Genomic DNA, 23,394 nt, shown 5'->3' on the forward strand with positions numbered 1-23,394 from the left:
AAAGGTGCAGACATTTTTAGGTGAGCTGACAAAGTAAACACCAATTATTCAGACACTGAATAGGCTTAAAAGAGAGGGGGGTAAGAAGTGATGCAAACTAAGGAATAGATGAAGAACTTCAACATGGCCTCCAATTGGACTTCCTGCTCCTCACTGGCATTTCTTTGATATGTGATTTTCAAAGCAGGTGTTCTTGCTGCAATCACATTGTCACACTCCATTATGAGGAAGCAATTAAGCCCATAATAAGTTAAGAGGTGATGTTTTGTATTTTTTTTTAATCTCACACAACTGTTGATTTGTTAGCTTTTGAAAACAGATAGGAATTTTTCAATTACATCTTGCAAAATACCTTTTTTCATTCTGAGTGTTTGAAAAGCAAATGTATCCTGGATCCAGTGCTTTTGTGTTTACAAATCTGGATATGATTTAGTAAGCTTTAAAGAGATAGCAAACGCATAGTAAGGAAATCAGATTTACATAATTTTCTGCTTGCTTACAGAACACAGCAGTTGAGATTATCTTTTACATTTGGGAAGACTGTTTTAATATGATAAGATGAAACACCACCTACAGAACACTTGATCTTGCTAGTTTGACTTCTTAAAATAAATTATGGGCTGATTTGTCACAGTGACTTTTAACATAAATTGCTATTATAATCTAAAGAAGCAATTCTAAAGGAGACTGCTTTTTCACTTCATCTGCATAAAAAGATTTAGGTTATTTCTACATTTATTCTTTCTTCCATGCAATTTATTTCCTGTAACTTTACATGGCAGGAACAACGAAAATCCATGCTTTGTTCATTCCGTCCATTCCTCTATGCATACATGATAAGTAGCAAATAGCAGCTTAAATAGAGAAATAGCACAAGTAAAAAAAAAAAACTATGTTAGCTTTACCTTTTGTACATAAAAACGTGTTTCTAGAGAAATGTGTGTATGCTTTTTTCCCCACAGGAAACACAGTTAGATTGCAAAGTGGAGGAAATTAAGAAGAGCCTGGGGCTTTCCTCTTTATCTTCTATACATGTATTCACTTTTATTTATCCGTCCGTTTATTTACTTAGGTATTCTTGCAGCTTCCGTAACTACTGTAAATAATGAGTGTTAGAGTCCAAATGTCTTTCAGCTGGAGGAGTATGAATGCTAGAAAAAGAGGAGATTACACTAAACCAAAGGACTCTAAAGTCAGACCCTCTTATGCAATCAGGAGCCTCTGGGGAATGTTTGATGTTTTTCATCCTGATTTTTGCTTTATGTTTTGTGAGCATTATGCTTGACTAAGCTTTCTGTCACTGTCTCTAAATTCTATTTGTCTAAATTTGCCATGGTGCCTATTTTCTGTATCATCTGTATTCATTATTTGACCACAAAGGAGTTAGAAAATAAGCATGGTTATGTGCTTACTGGGATTAGTTATTCATTGATAAGTGTTCAGATTTGAGCATTTTACATTTAAAAAGTGGGAGGGGAAAAGTGCACACAGGGCTTCTGGTCAAGCTTTTTTTTCTGTACTCTTGATAGAGATTACATGTATGTACATATTATCTCATTCAGGGCTCAGCATGAATTGGAGTAATCTTGGATTTATAAGTAGCTCATGATTATTTCCTTTCAACTGAAAGGAACAATGGTACTGACCCCCTGGAGTCTCTGATTGGAGGCTTTGTTTTTATTGTTTGCAAAGGTGAGGTGAGGTTTGTATAAAACACGGAGAACAGACATAGTATAGGATTGTAGAATGTATCTAAACAAAAACCTCAATGAAAGATAGACACGTAGGTTCAGGAAAAAATTTCTTTGAAATTATAAGAGAAGTTCTGCCTTGCCAAACCTTCCAGGAAGAACTCAAAATACTATGAAACACCTTCTTGGAGCTAAGCACACTTACATGTGCTGCTCATTTGATGCTTAGCCATTTCACCTTGACATATCTTTTGGTCTTCCATTTCTAACCTTGTCTCTCTAACCCTTGCACTGTTTTCCACACTTTATGTAACGTGTGCCAGTATGAAAGGAAATTATTTTCTATTGCTGTGAAACAAATGTCGTGGTTTAAAGCAACACTCATTAGCTCCCAGTTCTATAGGTCTGAAGTGCCGTGCGGCTCAACTGGATTCTCTATGGATGGTCTAAGGAGGCTGAAGTCAAGGTCAAGGCTGAAGCTCTAAGTAAGAATCCAACTGCAGTTTCATTCAGACAATTGTCAGGATTCAGTTCCTTGTGGTTGTGAGACTGAGGTCCTCATTCCCTTGCTGGCTGTCAGACAGAGGCTATTTACTGCTTCTAAAGGTCATGTGCATTCCTCAACACAAGGGCCCTTCTGCCCTCAAACCAGCTGTTTCCCCTCTCGGTCTGAATCTCTGACATTCTCTTCTGCTACCAGTGGAGAAAACTGCCTACTTTTAGGGCGGGGGGTGGTGCTCATGAGACTAAGCCCATGAGATTATCTCCATATTTTAAGATCAACTGACTTTAATTACATCCGCCAAATTCTTTCACAGCAGTGCCTAGATTAGTGTTTGATTAACCAACCAGGGGATGGGAGTCTTGGGCGATGGAGGAGTACCTGTGACACCCAGGCAGTTCTGTGTAGAGTAGATACTATATAAATATTTCACAAATGAATCCACAAACACTAAATGAATAAATGACAAAAGAGATTCTTTTAGAAGTCAGATACCTCACCCTGCCAATGACTAATAAATAAAGCTGAGCCTCTGGGTGAAAAGAATTTTATTTCACCAAAGTAAGTTATTTTTGGTCATTGCACTTCACCTTATAATCATGACTGAGTTGATGGATCACCTTAAGACATTCCATTCTTGGGGCACTTGGGTGGCTCAGTCGGTTGAGCATCTGGCTTCAGTTCAGGTCATGATCTCACGGTTCTGGGTTCAAGACTTGTGTCGGGCTCTGTGCTGACAGCTCAGAGCCTGGAGCCTGTCTTCAGATTCTGTGTCTCCCTCTCTCTCTCTGACTCTCCCCTGCTCGCACTCTCTCTCTGTCTCTCAAAAATAAATTTAAAACAACATTTAAAAAAAAGACATTCCATTCTTTGTTTAACAAATGACAAGTTTAAGAGAGATTTATTTTTATTTTAGAGAGAGAGAGAGAGAGAGCACTAGAGGGGGAGAAGGACAGAAGGGAGGGGAGAGAGAGAAAGAGAGAGAGAGAGAGGGAGAGAGAGAATCCCAGGCAGGCTGCACGCTTAACACAGAGCCCAACACGAGGCTCTATGTCACAACTCAGAAATCGTGACCTGAGTTAAAATCAAAAGTAGGATGCTCAATCAACTGAGCCACTCAGGCACTCTGGAATTTTTTTCTTTAAGACCCAATTTTCAGCACCTGAGAATTATGCCCTGGACCAACATTGCTTTTATAAACTGATTTATGCATCACAAAGCATGGTCACCAACATTATCTCCTCTAGTGCTCACAATAACCCATGGGTATTAATAACCCTGTCCTGGAGATAGAAAAACTGAAGCCCAGAGTACTTCAGTGTTCTGTGGAAGATCTTTAGTCCTTTATACTAAAAGTTTTCTAAAAGCAATTAGCTTCGGAAGAAAAAAATGGGGAGAGGAGTCATATGCCCAATGTTTGATAATTATAATGCAATTTTTATTCTATTCTATATTTAACACTGGAAATACATCTTCTCAGGAATTAAAATAATAAGTCATCTATGTCAAGTTTTCTGGATTGTCAAACCAGCTGGAAAAGAACCTCTGTTCTTTACCTACCAGTGAATCGATGAAAAGGTAATATCTTCAAATAAACAAAAGGCAATTAAATGCCTATAATTGGCACATAAGAAATAGTGACATTTGATTTTCCTTCCAGAGTTTTGTGGTTTTTTTCTTTTTTAAAAATAGTTTTTTGTATCTATTCTTTTCATGATTCAGTGACCTGGAGATCAAACCATATTTTCTAACTCAAGGTTTCTTTTCTATAACATAAACCCAAAAGCAGGACTCCTGGGTGACTCAGTTAAGCGTCCAACTCTTGATTTCTACTCATGTCATGATCTCATCAGGGCTCTGCACTGTCAGCAGGGATTCTGCTTGAGATTCTCTCTCTCTCTTTGTCTGCCCTCCCCTGTTGTGCATACACACTTTCTCAATAGATAAGTAAACTTAATAAAAAAAAAAAAGGCAATTCAACAGTGTAAAGTTGAATACATGATTGAATGAATGACTGAGTTGAAAACAAATTAATTGAGCATGTATTTTAGGATGCATACTCAAAGGATATTGGGATTACAAGACTTATATAATTTAGTAAACAGATCTAGGAATAGAAAAGGATTCAAATGCCCAATATGAAAAGATATATTTGCAAGGCTCCAAAATTAGTATGTTTGTGTTTCTGCTGATGTTTTTAATCATGGGGTCTCCCTAGACCACTCTTTCCCCCTCAACATTGTTTAACTTTCAGTGGCTTTTCCAACACTCACTTTTCTTCTTCTCAGGCACTCCTTCACTTACAACATCTTTTTCATTATATGTCCACCTGGTATTTCACTTCATTGTCAGCAAACAATAAAGTAAGACTTCCCATGGATTTTCTGTAGCTGCTAAACCCAGATTTAGTCTGAGATGGTTTTCATAATTTTATAAGTGAACTTGACCGAGAACCCTATCTCTAGCATTGAACTGTGAAATTTCACAGGAATCTTCACCTTGTTTCCTATGAAATAAAAATGGCATTATGGCTGTCTTAAAGAAGAAAAACACGCACACAAAAACCATTATGACAAATTGAGGAATATTGAACTAGTCAATTTGTGCATTTCATTGAACATCCTGAACCATACAAATTTGAATGAAGCTTTCAATACACAAATAAGCCAGTTCTGTAACAATAGACAGTGCCATTGTATACCAGACATTATGCATAGTGCAACCAGCTGCATCAAAAAGATGGGAGAATTGGGATTTGTTTTCATTGTTAAATTGAAATCCAAAAAAAATTATTGTTGCTCTATAATAAACAGGAATGCTGCTTAATGAAAAACTCTATTTGTATTATTGGTGACTTCCTTGTTCCTAATTCAGACATGTGGATAAAGCTGCTCTATCACTAAAAGCTGGTAGCTGCCATAATGCTTAAACTCAGCAAAGCATCATCTTGTTCCTATGTGAAGAATATCAGGAGAACAGTTTAAATAGGATTGACAAGAAATAGTTTAATATAGGAGGAGATTCTGGTAAGATTAGCAAGAACATGCACAGTGCTTATTGCTTCCTTTTTATATCCCTTTATCTTCAGGGGGGAAGGTGTAACAATGGGATATTAACATTTAATATCTTTTCTCTTTTCAATGAAGGGAGAAAATAATCATCTGTCTTTTCTAATTTTAAGATTAAAAGAAGTACACCCAAGCGCAATTATATAGCCCAAACTTTTTTATAAGACATGTTTCTAAGAATACACAGGAAAGAAAATGACTTCACAGTTGCTTTCCTTAAGTCTTGCACAGACACTTACAGAGAATTTTAGAAATTCACTTTTGACTATGAGAATGATACTCAGTTTTCTTAGTAATTGTGATTATAATTCAATTTAGTGTGAAATGCATATTAAAGCACAGTTATTTAAATGTGGCTCTCTGATTTCACTAGCAATTGCTCTTAGGTATTGGTGTAGTGGGAAGAGGAAGTTACTGTGATAAAACCAAATTGACATATTTGTTTTTAAACTAGGCTCTACTCTAAGAATCTATGGTTTCCTTAAACCCTTTTTCACTTTTCAAGTCTTTAAGTTCTGACTGTAAGCATAAATAATACACTGAAGTTGGTCCTTCATAAACTGCCTTTTATGCAAAGACAAAAATACTAAACTGCCTTTTATGCAAAGATGCTATTTTTTCTAACTCACAGAATTCATGTGTACCTTTGAGAAACTGATGAATCGAGACAATTTAAACATATATGCAGAATTTTGTAGATACCTATTGTTTTGATTCTAGGCACTAAGCAACAATCTCATTCTTTTTGATACAAATTAAAATTAACCATTTATGATAGATTCTAATATGATAATTGTTCAAATATCACTAATATTTTATCAATAAATATTATAGGCCTTATATACTTAGTGCATTAAAAAAAAAGTCCAAGTAAATACATTAGAGATGTAAATAAAATATACATTGATTATAAATCTTGGAGATCACTCTAAACATTTTATATTTAAAAATAATCATATCACTTCTATATATGCGGAAAAAAACTCATTTTGTATTTTATTGGTTGAAATGATTAATGAGAAGTCGTGTAGACAATCTACTACACTGTGAAATTAGTTTGATCATATTATATTTAGAAATATTTTAAGGAGTGCCTGGGTGGCTCAGTCAGTTGAGCATCTGACTTCAGCTCAGGTCATGATCTCCAGGTTCATAGGCTCCAGCCCCATATTGGGCTTTGCAATGACAAGGCCAGCCTGCTTCAGAGTCTATGTCTCCCTTTCTCTCTCTGCCCCTCCATGCCTGTGCACTCATCGCTCTCTCTTTCTCTCTAAAATAAATATTAAAAAAATTAAAACAAAAGAAAAATTTTAAGGCCATATGAGCAGTGGGAGTTATAAAAATCTGAAACAAGATACTAAATAAATTAATGTGTGAAGTGTTGTGTGCTAGATAGAACACCAAACTCAAAGTCTAGAGAATTGAATTAATTCTCTGTGTAGCTCTTCCCTCTCTAGATTTCAATCCCTTCTAGCTTTAAAATGGCATGAACCTTGGAGGGCCTAGGTGGCTCAGTCAGTTAAGCTGACATCTCAGAGCCTGGAGCCTGCTTGGGTTCTGTGTTTACCTCTCTCTCTGCCCCTCCTCTGCTCTCTCTCTCACTGTCCCTCTCTCTCTTTCTTTCTCTCTCTCTCTCTCTTTCACTCTCTCACACTCTCTCTCTCAAAAACAGATAAACATTAATAAAAACACTAAAAAATATTTTAATGGCGTAAGCCTGAAATGCCTTTCTCCAACTAGATTCTGATTTGATTATACTTTGACAAAAGAGAATAGAGTCTCTCAAAATTTCTTTTAACCCAGGAATTCTAGTATTACATGATTTGGTGAAAATCAATCCTTTTCTTATAAAGCAGGTAGTTTTATTTCTACTTGACATTAAGTTCCTGAAAGCCAAGGATTAAATCTTGTTCACCTTTGTATATTCAGGACTAAGCACAATGCCTAACACATAGTAGGGGCTCAGTAAAAGTTTGTTGTGTAAAGAATGTGATTACTGTTACTGTTATAAAAAACAGTTACTCCTAAATTATTCCTTTTCCAACTCACCTCAGATTAATTTTCCAGTTTGAGGATTTAATGTATATGTTTTGGTTAAGGATAATTGACAATAATGTTAAAGTCGAGGCAACTCTAACAAACTAAAGTTTTGACTAATGAAATAACAAGGCTTTTCCTCATGATTTGTGATCAAAAGAACTGTGGATATAAATTTATCAGCTGATAGACTGAAAAACTTAATAATGCAGTCCCAGGAAGCCTTATTTCAATTACGGTCAAAACTCTTTCGAACAGGTGCACTTGAGTTGCTAAGTTGGTTAAGCATCTGACTCTTGATTTTGGCTCAAAACATCATTTTATGGTTTGTGAGTTCAAGCTCTGCATCAGGCTCTGCACTGACAGCTTAGAGACTGCTTGAGATTCTCTCTCTCCCTTTCACTCTGTCCCATCACCCCTTCAAAAGAAATTAATAAGCCAAAAAAAATTTTTAACAATAATATAAGTGGCTAAATGTACAACATCCATAAAAGGAGGCAAAGGTTAGGTATTTTGATGTAATAGTTTAAAATATCCCCACCCCTCTTTTTAAAATACCTTTACTGGTGTCCAGAAAAATTAAGAACAATGCATTTTCCATATTCAGGGAGAAGGAAGTTACTAAACATCTTTAAAAATCAATCATATGAATCCAGATTACATAATGTGTTCAGTGCTAGGATCATATGCAAATGTATCGATCTTTTTTCTTTTTATCCTTTGTGGGACCATTTTTTGGACTAAAATTCCTCAACACCTCCAAGTTCCAAGTAATTACATTTCCTACCCTACATGTTGTATCACCTTAGGCAGAAAATGTACGGAAGGCTGGAGCTTTGAGAAAAAAGCATTTCAAGGTTGTAGGGAGAGGAGTATTTTACAGTTGAAATCATAATAAACAATATAAGAACCAGGAGTGCTTTTAAATATTTAAAAAATACAATAGGAGACAGAACTTTTTTCAGGCAATGTTGCTGGTGTAGCAGAAACCAGAATGATAATAGTGTAAAACAGTGGGTAATATTCCTGGGATAAAATCTATGAGGAAAAAAAATCAGATTTAATTAAGATTTTAAGGCCCCTTTACATTATGAAGGGTATGTGCCTGCTGACAAAATAATTAATGCAGACCTCATAAAAGAGGTGCAACTGAATTATCAAGAGCCAAGAAGAGTGAAGGCAAAGAGATAGGATGATTATTTACTTTCAATTTACTTATCCAAAAATAATTTATTGTACACCTACTGTGTGTAATGCACTATACACTGTGGGGAGATATGAAACTGCACTAGACACAGTATTTATAACCTGTTGTTCTTCTCTTCTTCATACAAGAGTTCCATCTTTGTGCAGGTCCTCCCAAAATGAGCTGCTCACTAATAGGTGATTATTTTGGAAAGGAATTTTAAGCACGCTGGTAGGAGATTAGAACAAGTTAAACAGAGAAAGAGGGAAAGCCAGTCCAAGAATGTGTTATTGAGCTGGTCCCTGCTATGGGTCACTAAGCTCCATCCCACTGGGACCCCTGCGAGGAGCCGTGTGGAATATATCTCACAATTGTTTGCCCTGCATGCGGCTGGTTGTCATAGCAGCAACTAAAGTAAAAAGGCGATGAGAGGACGGAAGGCAAGATACAAAAGGTGTGTGAAACAAATGTATTTTGCAAATTTATCTCATGTGGAGATAAAAAGAGCAGTTATTTATTAAGCCCTTATTATATGAAGTCATTGTGCTAGCCACTGGGGAAGAGGAAAAGAGAAGTATAGTAAGATAAAAAAGTCAAGGTCCCGGTTCTTTAGGAATTCATAGTTTAGGCAAGAAGGCAAGTCAGTGAGCAAGGCCACAACAGAGGAGTTTGAATTGTAGTGGAGAAATAAAGTATGTCCTACAGAGGCTGGAAACTTGGGAGGAAGTGGAAGGTGATTCCAAGTAGAAGAAATATTGATTGTAAACCAGGGGGTTAGGGTGTGGATTACTCAGAGCACTGTGATCACTTAGAGGAATTATATCCAAGACTGTATCCCAGCGCACTCAACAGTTTATCATGCATAATAAGTGCTCAGTATGTATTTATAGGTACGCAAGCATTACTTGCTTAATGAATACATTTTCTGATCTGCATTCTTAGAGCTGTCCTTTTGAATGAGCATATTGCTGGCATCATTTTTATTGTTTCAAGTGGATAGGATTTTGAGGTACACAAAGCCTTATTCCAGCAACTGGATATTTCTTCTTGGGCCAAGTAAAGGGCTTACCTTGATCTTCTTATACAAATACTAATACATCTTAAAAGCTACTGTTCATGAACACTCAAATGAGCACTGTGCTAAGCATTTTACTTAGCTCATTTACCTATTGCAGCACTACCAGGAAGACAAAACCAAGGCATAGATGTGTAAAGCTAGTACATGGTGTACTTGATTGTTACAAATACTGTCTCCATCTATAACTAGCACATTTAACTAGAAGTCACAGACAAGAGCAATTCTTCAACAATTCTCTTGGAGTGTGTAACTCCTTGTTTCTGGTATGACATCTTCAGAGACATCTATGAATAGGAGATTCTTCTTTTCAATAAAATAGAACCAGTCAGCCTCGATAGTGGTAGTCAATGTTTCCAACTCCTGAATTCTTGGTTGCTGATATTCCCTTCCCTATAAACCTTCTTTCTCTCTCTTGAGCTTTGTGGCAAAACCCCATTAAATTGAAGAAATTAAAACAGTTCATCTATAGTTATCTATAATAAATATTTTGACAGTGCCAATCATTTAATCAAATGCTGTAATACAAAAGTAAATTAAATATGATCTTGTTTTCAAGAGACTGAGACTCTACTGAAGATGATGAACATGAGATTGATGTTCAATAGGTAAAAGCAAGTGGCTATTGAAAATAAGAGAAATTGGCAGATTAATTCCAACTAGAGTTAGGTAGTAGTTCAAGGAGGCTACATGGAAATGAAAGCACCAAGAATCAGCATGCCACAGTTCTAGTCTTATTTTTACCTCTAACTTAACCACATCATTCATCATTCCTCATGTACACCACTCCCGATGCCCCTTAGAGTTCTGACAGGTTCTAACTTATTAGCAGGATGTGTGTGAGATGGGCCCTAAAAGCTGGGTACAATTCTAATGCATAGAGATGCCGAAACCCATCCCAGATGAAGGCAGAGCATGAGCAAATACACAAATGCAGCAAAGGCCTGCGCATGTCCTGAGACTGAAGAACCCTTCCTGACTAGTGTGACTAGCACCATCCACGTCAGACAGTAGCCAGGGTAGGACCAGAGAGGTAGCTTCTGGAACGTTTACAGAGGTCCTTGAATTCTACACAAAGTCATTTGGATTTAATAATTTTTTTAAATACCCAAAATATAAAGGCAATGATTAGAGAATCATTGAGAATAACTGAAAATCAATCTGTAGCATAAGTGGAACAATTTAAGTAAATCAGAACTACAGGGCCAGATAATCAGGGGCTTTTACTGCATTTGAAAAGCTAAGAAAAAAATTGGAAGGTAAATGTAATATTCAAAAAAATGAAAAAGATAATAAAACCTTCTGAAATTCTTGATCTTTAAGGCTGAAAGAACAATTGTAGAATAACAGAAAAAAAGCTGCCTTAGGATAACGTTCCTAACATAAAAGATAAAGTAAAATGTGATAAATAAGACAATTTGATCATTAAAGCTCCAAGTCTTAACACTTATATAAAAACTTAAATAATTTTACACTCACACAGCCACACATATAAAATCTTAAAAACTCATTCAACTTGCAAAAATGTTGACCGGTTTGCAATTCCTCCCATTTTTTACCGCACTAGCAGTGTCACATTGATGATACAGCTGATGGCAGTGACTATTAGTGACCTTAAGAACACAGCTGGGTTTCTATTTTTATTTCTGTAAAATCCTCTTTTCTTCAACTAAATGATGCCTTAAAGGCCTAAACTAAAATCTATGTAGTCAAAGGCAATTTGTATTGTATGTTTGTGTATATATTTCACACAACAAAGCCAGCTTTTGAAACACATATATACACTGACACTCACACACACACACACACACACACACACACACACTCTAAAATATTTGATGATACTTCTATAGAAACCTGTTTTCAAACCAACCTGGAATGAATAACTGGACTTTGCCCAAGTTCAAAGAATCATTTAGGGCTATACAAAATTATCTCTATTGGCAACATACTTCAAAACAAAATTACTATAGGTTTATGTAAATCATTTGTGATCTGCTAAAAATATAGTAAACTAAAACATCCACACAGGAGATATTCAGGCTTTGAAACTTTTTTTTCAATGACTATGAAGGACAGAAAAAAAGGCTGTGGAATTTGTTTCTATTTGGGTGATTGCTTACTTATTCTCCTTAGCTCAAATTAGAGGTAATAGTCTTGGATAGTTTCATCTGGCTATTTGCAGATAAAAGTATTTATCTACAAATAGGCAGATTTCTGAATATGGGTAATAACAGAGACAAACATATGTTTAAAATTTCTAATGCAGATGATGCTGAGTAAATAGGATTGTATACTGTGAACCTTGGCAAAATGTCTATTCAGCAAGCAGGAAAGGATTCAAGGATGGTAGTCTGCCAGAGAAATAGCTTAGTAGTTGCTAAGAACAAGCTGGCAGAGAAATACCATGAGTCAGAAAGAGAAAGGAATCATGTGATTTCTCTAGCCATTCTCCTCATTGTTCATAATATAAAATAAAGATGCTTTTTAAAAGTTTTCTTTAATTTATTTTGAGAGAGAGAGGGCAGAAAGAGAGAGGGAGAGAATCCCAAGCAGGCTCTGCACTATCATTGCAGAGCCTGACGTGGGACTAGAACTCACAAACCATGAATTCATGGCCTGAGCTGAAATTAAGAGTTGATGTTCACCCGACTGAGCCACCCAGGTGCCACTAAAATAAGGATACTCTCTGTGAAAATAATTATTTTACATTTTTAGGTTTGCAAGGGCTCTATCTGTAAAAGATGTTGGAACCTCCTGAAGATAAGCATTCAATTTTTGATCAAATAAAAAATAAAAGCCTAAACTGTGAGAATAAATATCTAAATATAGATTTTTTTATATCCTTAGGCTTTGATTTTGAAAAAAATTGCACCAATGTGAACTTAGACCAATTCTTTCTAAGGAAGATTATAAAGAAGGCTGATAGGCAGGAATTCAAAGCCATTTACCAACCCCTACTTTCTCTCTAAATACAAGTGAAGCTCGTATGCTGGAGGCTCATAAATTAAACCTTACTCTACCAGCCTGAAAGCCACATGAAAAATGGTCCATGTTATGTTCACATCTCTTTACTCTTGGAAACAATCTTTGGCAAAATAAAGGTGTGTTGAGTAAAAAAGAATCTAAAAATCTATACCTTGTTAGCTCTACTATATCATCACTATGCTACTCAGGTACCCTCAACTCTAGAGCCTCAGGGAAGGTCTTGGAGGATCCACAGTATAGGAGCATGGAATAGCCATGCAAAAAACCCAAAGCCTACCTGTGGAAATCAGTATGTCATGTGTGCGGGATGGGACACGAGAAGACAGGCTTTCTCTGTGCTGTCTTTCACACAGCTCATTCGATCTTAGGGCCTGCACCACTTGATTGCACAAGGAATGGTGAAGGGAGGAATAATGAGATGTCATCTGGGCTGAGACTTGCCTTCTTCTTCCAGACCCCACAATCCAAAGTTGCACGTTCTATGGTTAAGCATATTCCATTCTAGTTCTCTTTTCCTCCCCCACCTTCACCCAGTGTTTAGGCAGAGTTAAGTGATATGAGAAATCGGGATGTGATCTGAATCTGGGTATCTCTCCACCTGCTGATGGTGTTAAGGGGTGGTATTGGTAACAAGAGGATTAAAATGTCTTTTGAGCTAACGCGTCCCACAGCATGCAATGAAACAGTTACCCTGTCTTTAAGGATAGAATCAATGTTGCATAATTTCTCAGTAAACTAATATGCAATCTATTTTGAATCCACATTAATCATCCTTTTAAATGAAATCTAATTTAGGTATAAATCATTCACTTCTCAGGTATAGCTTCTTTGGTAAAATGTAAGTTAAGGCCAGTTTTTTTAGAGGCAGAGTTAATATATTAATGTAGCTAAAGTAACTGTACCTAAGATTTTAGCAAGAATCTTAAAAATATGACTCAAAGTTGGTTTAGTTAAAGCTTGAGTAATTTAAGGAAATTGCCTAGGCAAGTAATTGGTATTATACCAAAACTAAATATTTCACAGTTACATTTGCTTTCGCCTAAAAATAAAAACTGGAGCAATACAAGGGAAAACTGCCAAAACTGAAAATAATATGCAGCAGCTGTAAGTAATTGGGAATGATAATCATAATTAGACAAGATGTAAGATGTGTGTTAAAACCCAGATTGGATCTTCCTGTTGACAACTGGGAGAAATCCCAAAGGCTTGGACTCCACACCTAGCCCAAGAATTTCTGCTCTCTACCTGAGAGCCCCAGCAAAACCCAGCTTGGTGCTAGGTCCACCATGAAACCACTCTCTAAAGGTCATGCATCATATTGGGGGGTGGGGAGTGGTAGAAAGAGGCCATAGTCCTTGTCTTCAAGGAGCCCGCAAACCAGAGGAAACTGGACAATTATCATGCAGTAAATAGCATCAAGTAAAAGTCCTTTAAAAGAAGCCAAAATAATGAAGAGAATAAATATTTTGTAGGATAAAATGGAGGAGAACTTTGTAAGATCAGAGAAACATTGATTAAGCAAGTATAGATTAAAAATGAAGTAAAATATTCACACTATATACTATATATATATAGTATACATATACTATTACTATTTCTGAAATCAGGACTAAAAATTCTTAGGGAGATTACAGGGGCCTCATGGAATAAATGGCGTTTTAGATATCTAAGGATGAGTAGGGCATTAGTAGGTGGAGAAGGGGACAGGAAGAGGCTATTTAAGCTTAATGATATGGCATATGCAAATGACAAGAAGTGAAAATACTCTGTGTGTTCACAAAATCGTTCATGTGACTGGAACTAAGAGTATATATGAGTCTAGATAAGTTGACTAGAACCAGATAACAGAGTCCGTGAATGCTGAGCTACAGAGTTTTGGCTTTCCTCAGTAGGCAGTGGAGGCCCTGCTGGTCTGGGGTTACCATAGGCTTCTACTCTTGCCTCCATTAGTATCATCTATTTTCCACAAAATAGCCAAACGATGATTTAAAAATGTCAACTAGCCTCCTTTGCTCAAAACTCTTTTATGGATTTCTCTGTCACTCAGAATGAGATCAAAATTCTCAGCATAGCCCAACTACACCTCTGATAATATACCCTAGCCCTCCTAATTTTATTTAGGATGAGTAGCAGTTTGATATTCACAGGCAACTGAAAATATGGCAGAGAATATACAACAGATCTAACCACATCAGAGACACCACTAGATGTCTCCTAAAAAATTCAGGACTATATCTGGGGGGCCTGGGTTCATCTACACTCCCTGTTGTTTGCTGCAAAAGGACATTGCTACAAAGTTTGATGCATGCTATTCCCTCTTATAATCAGCCTCATGATCTATCTTCTTGCTCAAATGCTTAAGAGAGGTATTCTGACTCTCTACAGATCTTAGAAGGTAATAAATCTAAAAGTAGGAAGAGAAGAAAGGTTGTGAAACACAAATAATGAAAGACAATGTTCTTCTGAAAAAAGAAGTCAAGTTATTGTGTTCCATTATGTGCTTATGGTAACATTATGGGAAATGGATACAAACCTTATCATCAAACAAATATTTAGTGAACACCTACTAGGTGTTTGTATCAGACTCGGTGTTCTGTACCAATGAAAAAATTTACATATAATCTTGGCTTGAAGACAGTCTTAGTCTAATGGGGAAAGATATATATGTAAGCATGTTGTGATAGTTATGTAAATATGATATCAAATACAATGCCAAACTGATTTGGCATGTGGGACTTCATAAAAACTTTCCTCTTTTTATTTTTGTTATTTTTATTTTTTAATGTTTATTTATTTTTGAGAGAAAGAGAGAACATGAGCAGGAGAGGGGCAGAAAGAAGGGGAGACACAGAATTCAAAGCAGGTTTCAAACTCTGAGCTGTCAGCACAGAGCCTGATGTGATGTTTCAACTCATAAATCATGAGATCATGACTTGAGCCAAAATCAGACACTTAACAGACTAAGCCACCCAGGCACCCCAAACTTTACTCTTTTTAAAGCATATGATATTTGAACTGACTCTTCAAATTAATTTCTAATAGTGCAATTATTTTCTTTAATTTCTTAACATTTTCTATAATTTCTCAAATAGATGATTGATATTTAATATACCAAACAAATCTAACTGGCCCAAATAGTACTAAGACTCCTAACTTTAGTACCATTAAGCTCAAGTAACACACATACAAAAAAAAAAACATAATAAATAGTTAATGGGACTAAGGTTATAAAATAATACGATACTGCAAGTAAAAGAACTATATGGCACCATTTTTAAAAGTGAGATATAGTGACATGTGCATATCATTGAGTTTTGTAAAAAAAAAAAAACTGTATACAAATACGATACAAATCTGCTCTCTGGACTACTTACCTGCCATGACTCCTTAGGGAGCCTTTGACGTTTGTTCATTATGTTCTATATGTGCCCTTTTATTTATACCTCCAACTATAATAAAACTTTTCCTAAGAGAGGAGATGAGTATTATTTGTCTTTGCACATGAAAGATGCTCAATATATACTTAAGGGATATGAATTATGGTACATGACCTAGCATTAAATATCTAATCAAAAATTCCCTTGAGTAACTTCACTCTTTGTTTTTTGGCTTACTAATTATCAATAGCTAGTCTACAGTCCATTTCCTATGATAATTGCAAGCTAACGATGCAGCAAAAGGCTCCTCCTTCATTTTAGGACTAAGAGAAAGACTAATAGGACAACTAAAGAGTAGGTGGAGAAATACATACTCTGTTAATTTAAAAGTAATATTTAATGTTAAATATATTATTGACATGCCTTTGTCATGTCTAAGGCAGCAGGAGGCTGAGTAGAAGATAAAGGCACACTGGGGGAAAAGATAGGGGTATATGGAATTAAGCAACAAAAGGACCATCTTATCTAATTAGCTATTGTATTCCCAGTGCCCCGTACCTAATTTAATAAATATTGGCTGAATGAATGAAAGATGGTATATTGTAGATTCTCTGGCCTGTAAGCAAATGGCTTGCTTCAGAAGAGATTCCATTTGGTAGGAGAGAAATGCTCCTTTTAACTCTGGCCCGTTTGTTTATTTAATTGAACTATTAATTCAAGAGACATTTCTTCAGCATCTACTATGCACCAGACTTTGCCACTCTCTGTACATGGAAACAAAAAGATAAATAAAACATGACCTAGGAGAGTTCACAGTCTGATGAGAAAAATAGATACCTATATGAATATTGGCAATGTGGGATGATAGTCGTATAAAAAGGAGTATTATGGTGGCATCCTGACACAGCAAGGTGATCTACTCAGCATGCTGGAAACGGAGGGGGGATTCAGGAAAGACTGCCCTGAAAATGCACTTTAAAAGATGGATAAGGAGTTTTCAGGATTCTTTCAACTTTACCCCCTTGCTGTACTATTTAATTTGTAATGACAATAAAAATTTTATCTTTGCTTTGTATGCTTGGCTTTTAAGATCTATTTCTTATTTATGAAATCATTTTATATGCTTTGCTTCTTATTAGTCCTTTACTATTATACAATAAAACCACTCAAGAGTCATTTAAAACAACAGCAAAATAACTCTTAAATAGCTGTCATTGAGAAGGTAACAGAGGAATTAAATATTTATTTATGTTTTAAAAAACAAAATGCCTTTCTAGGTCTTGAACAAGAGAACATAATTTAAGGAGTTTTCTGGTTTTAAATTAGACTTCTTATATATCAAAACTTCCAAAACTATGTGCTTGAAGATAGACTTTTTTCTTCATCATCTTCTTCTCATTTTTTAAAACTCGCTTGTGATGCAAATAGAAGCATTAAATAGTGGATTTTGCTCCTTGTTTACTAAAGAGGAGTAGTCTCAGCCCTTGAACTTTATTCACCTGAAATCAACAATTGTATGGTCAAGAAAACTTCCCCCTGCAAAGGTCAGTACATCTCTCATCCCCTTTTAATTTCTTAGAGACGCAAACAACGCAATTTATTCTTTTTGTAATATGGAAATATAGTCATTGGTGAAGGTTCTATTAAAAACGACCTGCTGGTAATTCAAGCTCAGTGTGACTAAAACTGCTTCTGGATTTGAGTTATGGTTTGGGGGATGAAATAGTGTATTTTTTTATTGTATGATTCATTTTCTACTAGGAAACATTGCTTGAAATCCAGGTTTCATTACGAGAGGGTAGTTGAAAGTATGTTGGTAGGGTTTTTTATTATTACTATTATTTTTATTATGATAAATGAGGATCGGTCTCAAGCAAAGCTGCGCATGCTTACAACATTCCATTTCTGGAACACAGTATAATTCACATTCAAAGAGGCAGCAGTCCTCTTGTGAAATGCAGTGGAACTCCTTCAGTAGACTCCCACCATATTCCAAGCTTTGGTGACTCTTTAGGTGAAATCTCTCAGTGAGAATTCAACATAACTGTTAACCAAGTACCACATAAGCTTCTCTGAGTATGAAACTGTGAACTTTCGTGTGGTATTAAAGTAATCACATGATTCAACAGCTCCAAATTCTTTAAATTCTCCCTCACTATAAAAAAAAAAAAACTATATTAGGGCACCTGGGTGGCATAGTTGGTTAAGTGTCTGACTCTCAATTTTAGCTCAGGTCATATCTTACAGTTCATGAGTTTGAGCCCTGCATCAGGCTCTGCACTGATGGTGCAGAGCCTGCTTGGGATTCTATCTCTCCTTCTCTCTCTCTTTCTCTCTCCTTTTCTCTGCCCCTTCCCAGCTTGTGCATGCTCTCTTTCTCTCTGTTCCTCAAAACAAATAAATAAACTTTAAAAAAAAACCTAAATTATTTTTCCTTACAGTTAAGGTCATGTTCTATCTGCCTAGAGTTCCAGTTTCAATTCCCTCTCCTCCAAGCCTCAAACTTCATGGTCCAGCAAGACTCATCTACTAGAATATATGTCATGCCCTTTCCTTTCCTCATACCTTTGGATAAATCGTTTCCTCTATACAAATGATCCCTTTTGTAAAACTCTCTGTTAAATCATCCCTCCCTTCCCCGGGCAGATTACAAAATTTTCAGTATATACATGCAAATCTAATATTCCTTGGAACATATTATGAGTGTTTGAATATCTTTTTTTTACCTACACCCCCAAAATAAAGGTTTTTCCAGCATTTAGTACAGTATTTAACCAATAAAAAAGGCATATATATGTGTGTGTGTGTGTGTATATATATATATGAAATCATTTATATGTGAAATCTAAAAGAGCTGAATTTGTAAAAACAGCAGAATGGTGACTAGAGGCTGGGGTAGGGGAATCAGGGATATGTTGTCTAAGGGTACAGACTTAGAACCAGTAGACAAATTGACTCCTAGATAACTAATGCACAGCATAGTGATTGGAGACAACAATATTGTATTATAATCTTCAAAGTTGCTAAGAGACTAGATTTTAATTGTTTCCATCACAAAAGAGAAACGAGAATTATGTGATGTGATAGAGTTGTTAGCTGATGCTGTGGTGGCGATCATATTGCAATTCATAAGTGTGTCAAATCACTGTTGTGCATCTTAAACCTACACAATGTTATATGTCAATTATAGATCTCAAAAAATAAATGTTAAAAAATATATGCATGACCTAGATATTAGCCACTAATACAAATATTTACAGTAAAAAATGGAATAATAACATTAGCCACTGTTTATTAACTACTTAGCATGCATCCAGCCCAGTGCAATGCTGTGCGTTCTTCAGCTCCAATTCGCACGGCAGCCCTGCCAGGTGGATTCTATTATTTGTCCCTTGCCCTTGAGAGAACGGAAGCTCAGAGAGGTTAGCTGCCTAGACCATACATTGTCAAATAGCAGAACCAGATGTGAACTGAAGTCTGTCTGACTCCAACGGCAGTGCTCTCTCCAGTATACCCAGCTGCCTTTTGATTATTGTCAAGATCCTAAAAGACACAAATTAGATTTTGATTTAATCTTTTCCATTTCTTTCCAGCTCCAAGTACAGCCCAGTATGGAATTACCGGGAGCGCTGAAGTTCTTTTCTCCTGCTGGTACCTTGTGTTGACACTGTCCTCTTTCACCAGCATATTCTACCTGAAGAATGCCATTCTACAATAAATTTAAAGACCCATAAAAGGCTTTTAAGGATTCTCTGAAAGTGCTGATGGCTGGATCCAATCTGGTACAGTTTGTTAAAACCAGCGTGGGATATAATCAGCAGTGCTTACGTGGGGATGATCGCCTTCTGTAGAATTGCTCATTATGTAAATACTTTAATTCTACTCTTTTTTTGATTAGCTACATTACCTTGTGAAGCAGTACACATTGTCCTTTTTTTAAGACGTGAAAGCTCTGAAATTACTTTTAGAGGATATTAATTGTGATTTCATGTTTGTAATCTACAACTTTTCAAAAGCATTCAGTCATGGTCTGCTGGGTTGCAGGCTGTAGTTTACAAAAACGAATATTGCAGTGACTATGTGATTCTTTAAGGCTGCAATACAAGCATTCATTTCCCTGTTTCAATAGGAGTCAATCCACATTTACAAAGATGCATTTTTTTCCTTTTTTGATAAAAAAGCAAATAATATTGCCTTCAGATCATTTCTTCAAAATATAACGACACATATCTAGATTTTTCTGCTCGCATGATATTCAGGTTTCAGGAATGAGCCTTGTAATATAACTGGCTGCACAGCTCTGCTTCTCTTCCCTGTAAGTTCAGCATGGGTGTGCCTTCATACAGTAATAATTTGCTCTTCGTCTCCACCTAATAAAAATGTTTTGCCACATCCTATGATTTGAAAGCAAAAATAAACCAAGGTGATAAAGCTAAACTATGTCCTATCTCTAAAGAACGAAGGAGCTGTGAGACTATAAACACCTTTCCCCTCCTTACCTGTGGAGTGTGAGGCTCTTGCCCCACCTACACTCCTTTTTGTGTCGAAAAACAGGTTCCTTAACGTAGTACAGGTCAGTTTATGACCGTGCGATTCCTCTGGTTGTAGTTGAACGTTGAATCCGCTCTGGGAAATAGTTCGCTTTGAAATGACAGCGAAGTCCATCCAAGGGATTGTTCAGCAATACAGCATCTTTTCCTTTCACTATTCCAAGCCAAAATCTTTAAGACGGTTGTCAGAGAGAACACAAAGTCCGATCACCTAACATTACATGAGTTGGTAAACATGCCAAACTCATTTGGTCCTGTGGCAGGTAAGTTGGTGTGATGGGTGCAGCGCTCCCGCACACAGGGGCATTTCACACATCTTCCGCCTGAAAACCTCACTCAGCTGATAGCCTGGAATGCATGTTATTTAAAAGGAAATGTTCCAAAATATATAATAACAAATACTCCATGCTGGCATGCAGCACAGCAATCCCTGAAAGAACTAATTCTGCAATAAAATCTTTCCTTGCAGCCATGTCAGTTCAAAAACATGAGGCCAAAAAACAAACAACAACAAAATGACCGTGCTTTATGTCTTCTTACGTGATATGTGTAAGACGTGATCAAATGAAGACAAGACACCAGTGATTAGATCTTAAGATATATTAGTTATTAAGTTATCATGAATAGTTGTTTCTATCATAAAGGATGAAAACTACATTTTTTAATGAAAATGGTGTTATTTTAAGAAGTATTATACTACAAGAGTATTTCCATGGTTTGAAAGACCATAAACTTGAAAGCCATCTTACAAGTTTGATGAAGTTACCAATTTCACTACGTAGGGGGATTTCTGCAAATAGTCTCCTTTTGCAAGTCATATTAACAATTTAAGGAAAAAAACCCTCACTAATAGATACGAGATATTTCATGGAGGTTGTACATACTTAAGATATCTGATATTTTGCCCCAGAAGAAATGGCTTGAAATTAATGATTTTTTTGAGTAAAGCTTAGCCCCAAAGTACACCATCAATCTATTTTAATTAGAAAAATGAATCCTACATGAGGAGGCATAAATATAGTGTTTTCACAAAATGGCAATAATATGGCATAATGCTATTAAATTTACTCACTGTAATTATTCATTACATTATTTTGACTGATGTATTAAAAATTTTATAACACACATGGCATTTTAATTTTGATTATTATTTATTTGCTTTCTAAAAATATTCTTTGTGAAATTGGTGAGTAAACTACATTTTTTTTTTGTATTGCAGCTTTAAAGTGGCACACTCCATAATAATCTACTTACTAGAAATAGTGGTGCTACCACAAAAGTGTTAACCATCAGTACCATTGTTTGGGAGAAAGAAACAGATCAAGAATGCATATTATACAGTGACCGCTTTCCTAGAGTTAAAAATACCTCCTCTTTGTAAGGTTTGTAGGGTAAATGTGAGGTAAATCGAGGTATAAACTATGGATGAACCAAATAATTAGTTCAAAGTGTTGTCATGATTCCGAATTTGTGGAGTCTGGTGTTTTCCCCATAGAATGTGACAGAAGTACAGTCATAGCTCAGTAGCTATATGTATTTGCCTTTATGTTAGAAGAGAATTTCTTGAGTGACATTTTAAATAGAGGAGGTATTCACGATGTTTTTCTGTATCACAGCAGCATTCCTAGTCTTTAGGCCCCTGAACAGAGTGAAACCATGAGTATTTATGAGTTCAATATTGTTCAAATAAGGCTACAGTATTTGCTTTTTTGTGTGAATGTATTGCATATAATGTTCAAGTAGATGATTTTACATTTATAGACATATGAAATGTCTGATTACTTCATTTTATCAGTCCTGACTGTACAAGATTGTTGCAATTTCAGAATAGCGGTTTTATGAAATTGATTTATCTTTTGATCTATAACAATTTTTCTAGCTATTCATTTCAGCGTTGTATTTCCACAAGTTCCATTTGTGGGACTCCTTTTGTTGCCCCTAAGGTTTTTTTTTTTTTCAAGGAAAGAAAAATAAAGAGCAGTTGAGGAAAGAGAGTGAAAAGAAAGGAGTGGATGTCAGGAGAGAGGAAAGGAAAAAAGGAGGAAGCAAGGAAAAAAGGAAAGAGGAAATGAGGGAAGGAAAGGAGAAAGCAAAAGAGAGAGGGAAGAATATTAGGGTAGTTGAACTTAATTCATTTGCATTCTTGGTTTAACTGCAAGTGGTGTAATTATGTTTTACAATGATCCCATTTGAAACATAAGTCCTGTGACACCATTAAGTTTCTATTATGCAGCAATTATATGATGAAAAGTACTGCCCAAATTATAGGATTGTGTTTTTCTTGGAAACACTAAAAGATTCTAGAGAGAATGTCAAACTTAAAACCACTTTTGGGAGTATTTAAAACTTAACTGAAAAATTAATGCTTCATCATAACATTTAAGCTATATCTAGAAAGTAGACTGGAGAACTGAGAAAATTACCCAGGTAATTCAGGACAAAAAAAACCATATATATATATATATATATATATATATATATATATATATGCACCCCAATGTGTGAATTCAGAAAACTCTGAGAAATTGATCAAAACCAATCATCTATATTGATCAAATTTACTGAGTAATTGTTAATTTATCCATTGTACTTAGCTTTGTGACAGCCAAAAGTTACCTATTTAATCTTTTAATCTTTTCAACAAAAATTGTTTTTTGAAATTCAGAATGATTTAAAAAGAGGTCAGGTTTTTAACTATTTATTGAAGTATGTGGATGTACAGTATTTCAATAGATATGAATATGAATAAATGGTATGCCTTAAGATCCTTTGAATATGTATTTACTTTAAAGACTGGAAAAAGCCCTTCCTGTCTTTTAGTAAAACATCCATATTTCATAATCTGATGTAAAATATGTTGTACTGTTTCCAATAGGTGAATATAAAGTCAGTTTATCAATTAAAATATGTATTTGACTCA

At 35.7% G+C, this 23,394-nt stretch overlaps 1 protein-coding gene across 1 annotated transcript in view; it reads left to right on the top strand.

Annotated features, from left to right (window-relative positions):
- NEGR1 (neuronal growth regulator 1) overlaps window positions 1–21,599 on the top strand; it is an 837,537-nt gene extending 815,938 nt beyond the window's left edge. Inside the window, exon 7 of the mRNA XM_029948828.1 lies at window positions 19,518–21,599. Within this exon, the coding sequence (XP_029804688.1) occupies window positions 19,518–19,642 (125 nt within the window). The 3' untranslated portion in view covers window positions 19,643–21,599. The remainder of the gene's footprint in view (window positions 1–19,517) is intronic.
- Window positions 21,600–23,394: the final 1,795 nt, after the last annotated feature.

This window comes from Suricata suricatta, chromosome 8 (assembly GCF_006229205.1).
Source record: "Suricata suricatta isolate VVHF042 chromosome 8, meerkat_22Aug2017_6uvM2_HiC, whole genome shotgun sequence".
Taxonomy (NCBI): Eukaryota; Metazoa; Chordata; class Mammalia; order Carnivora; family Herpestidae; genus Suricata; species Suricata suricatta.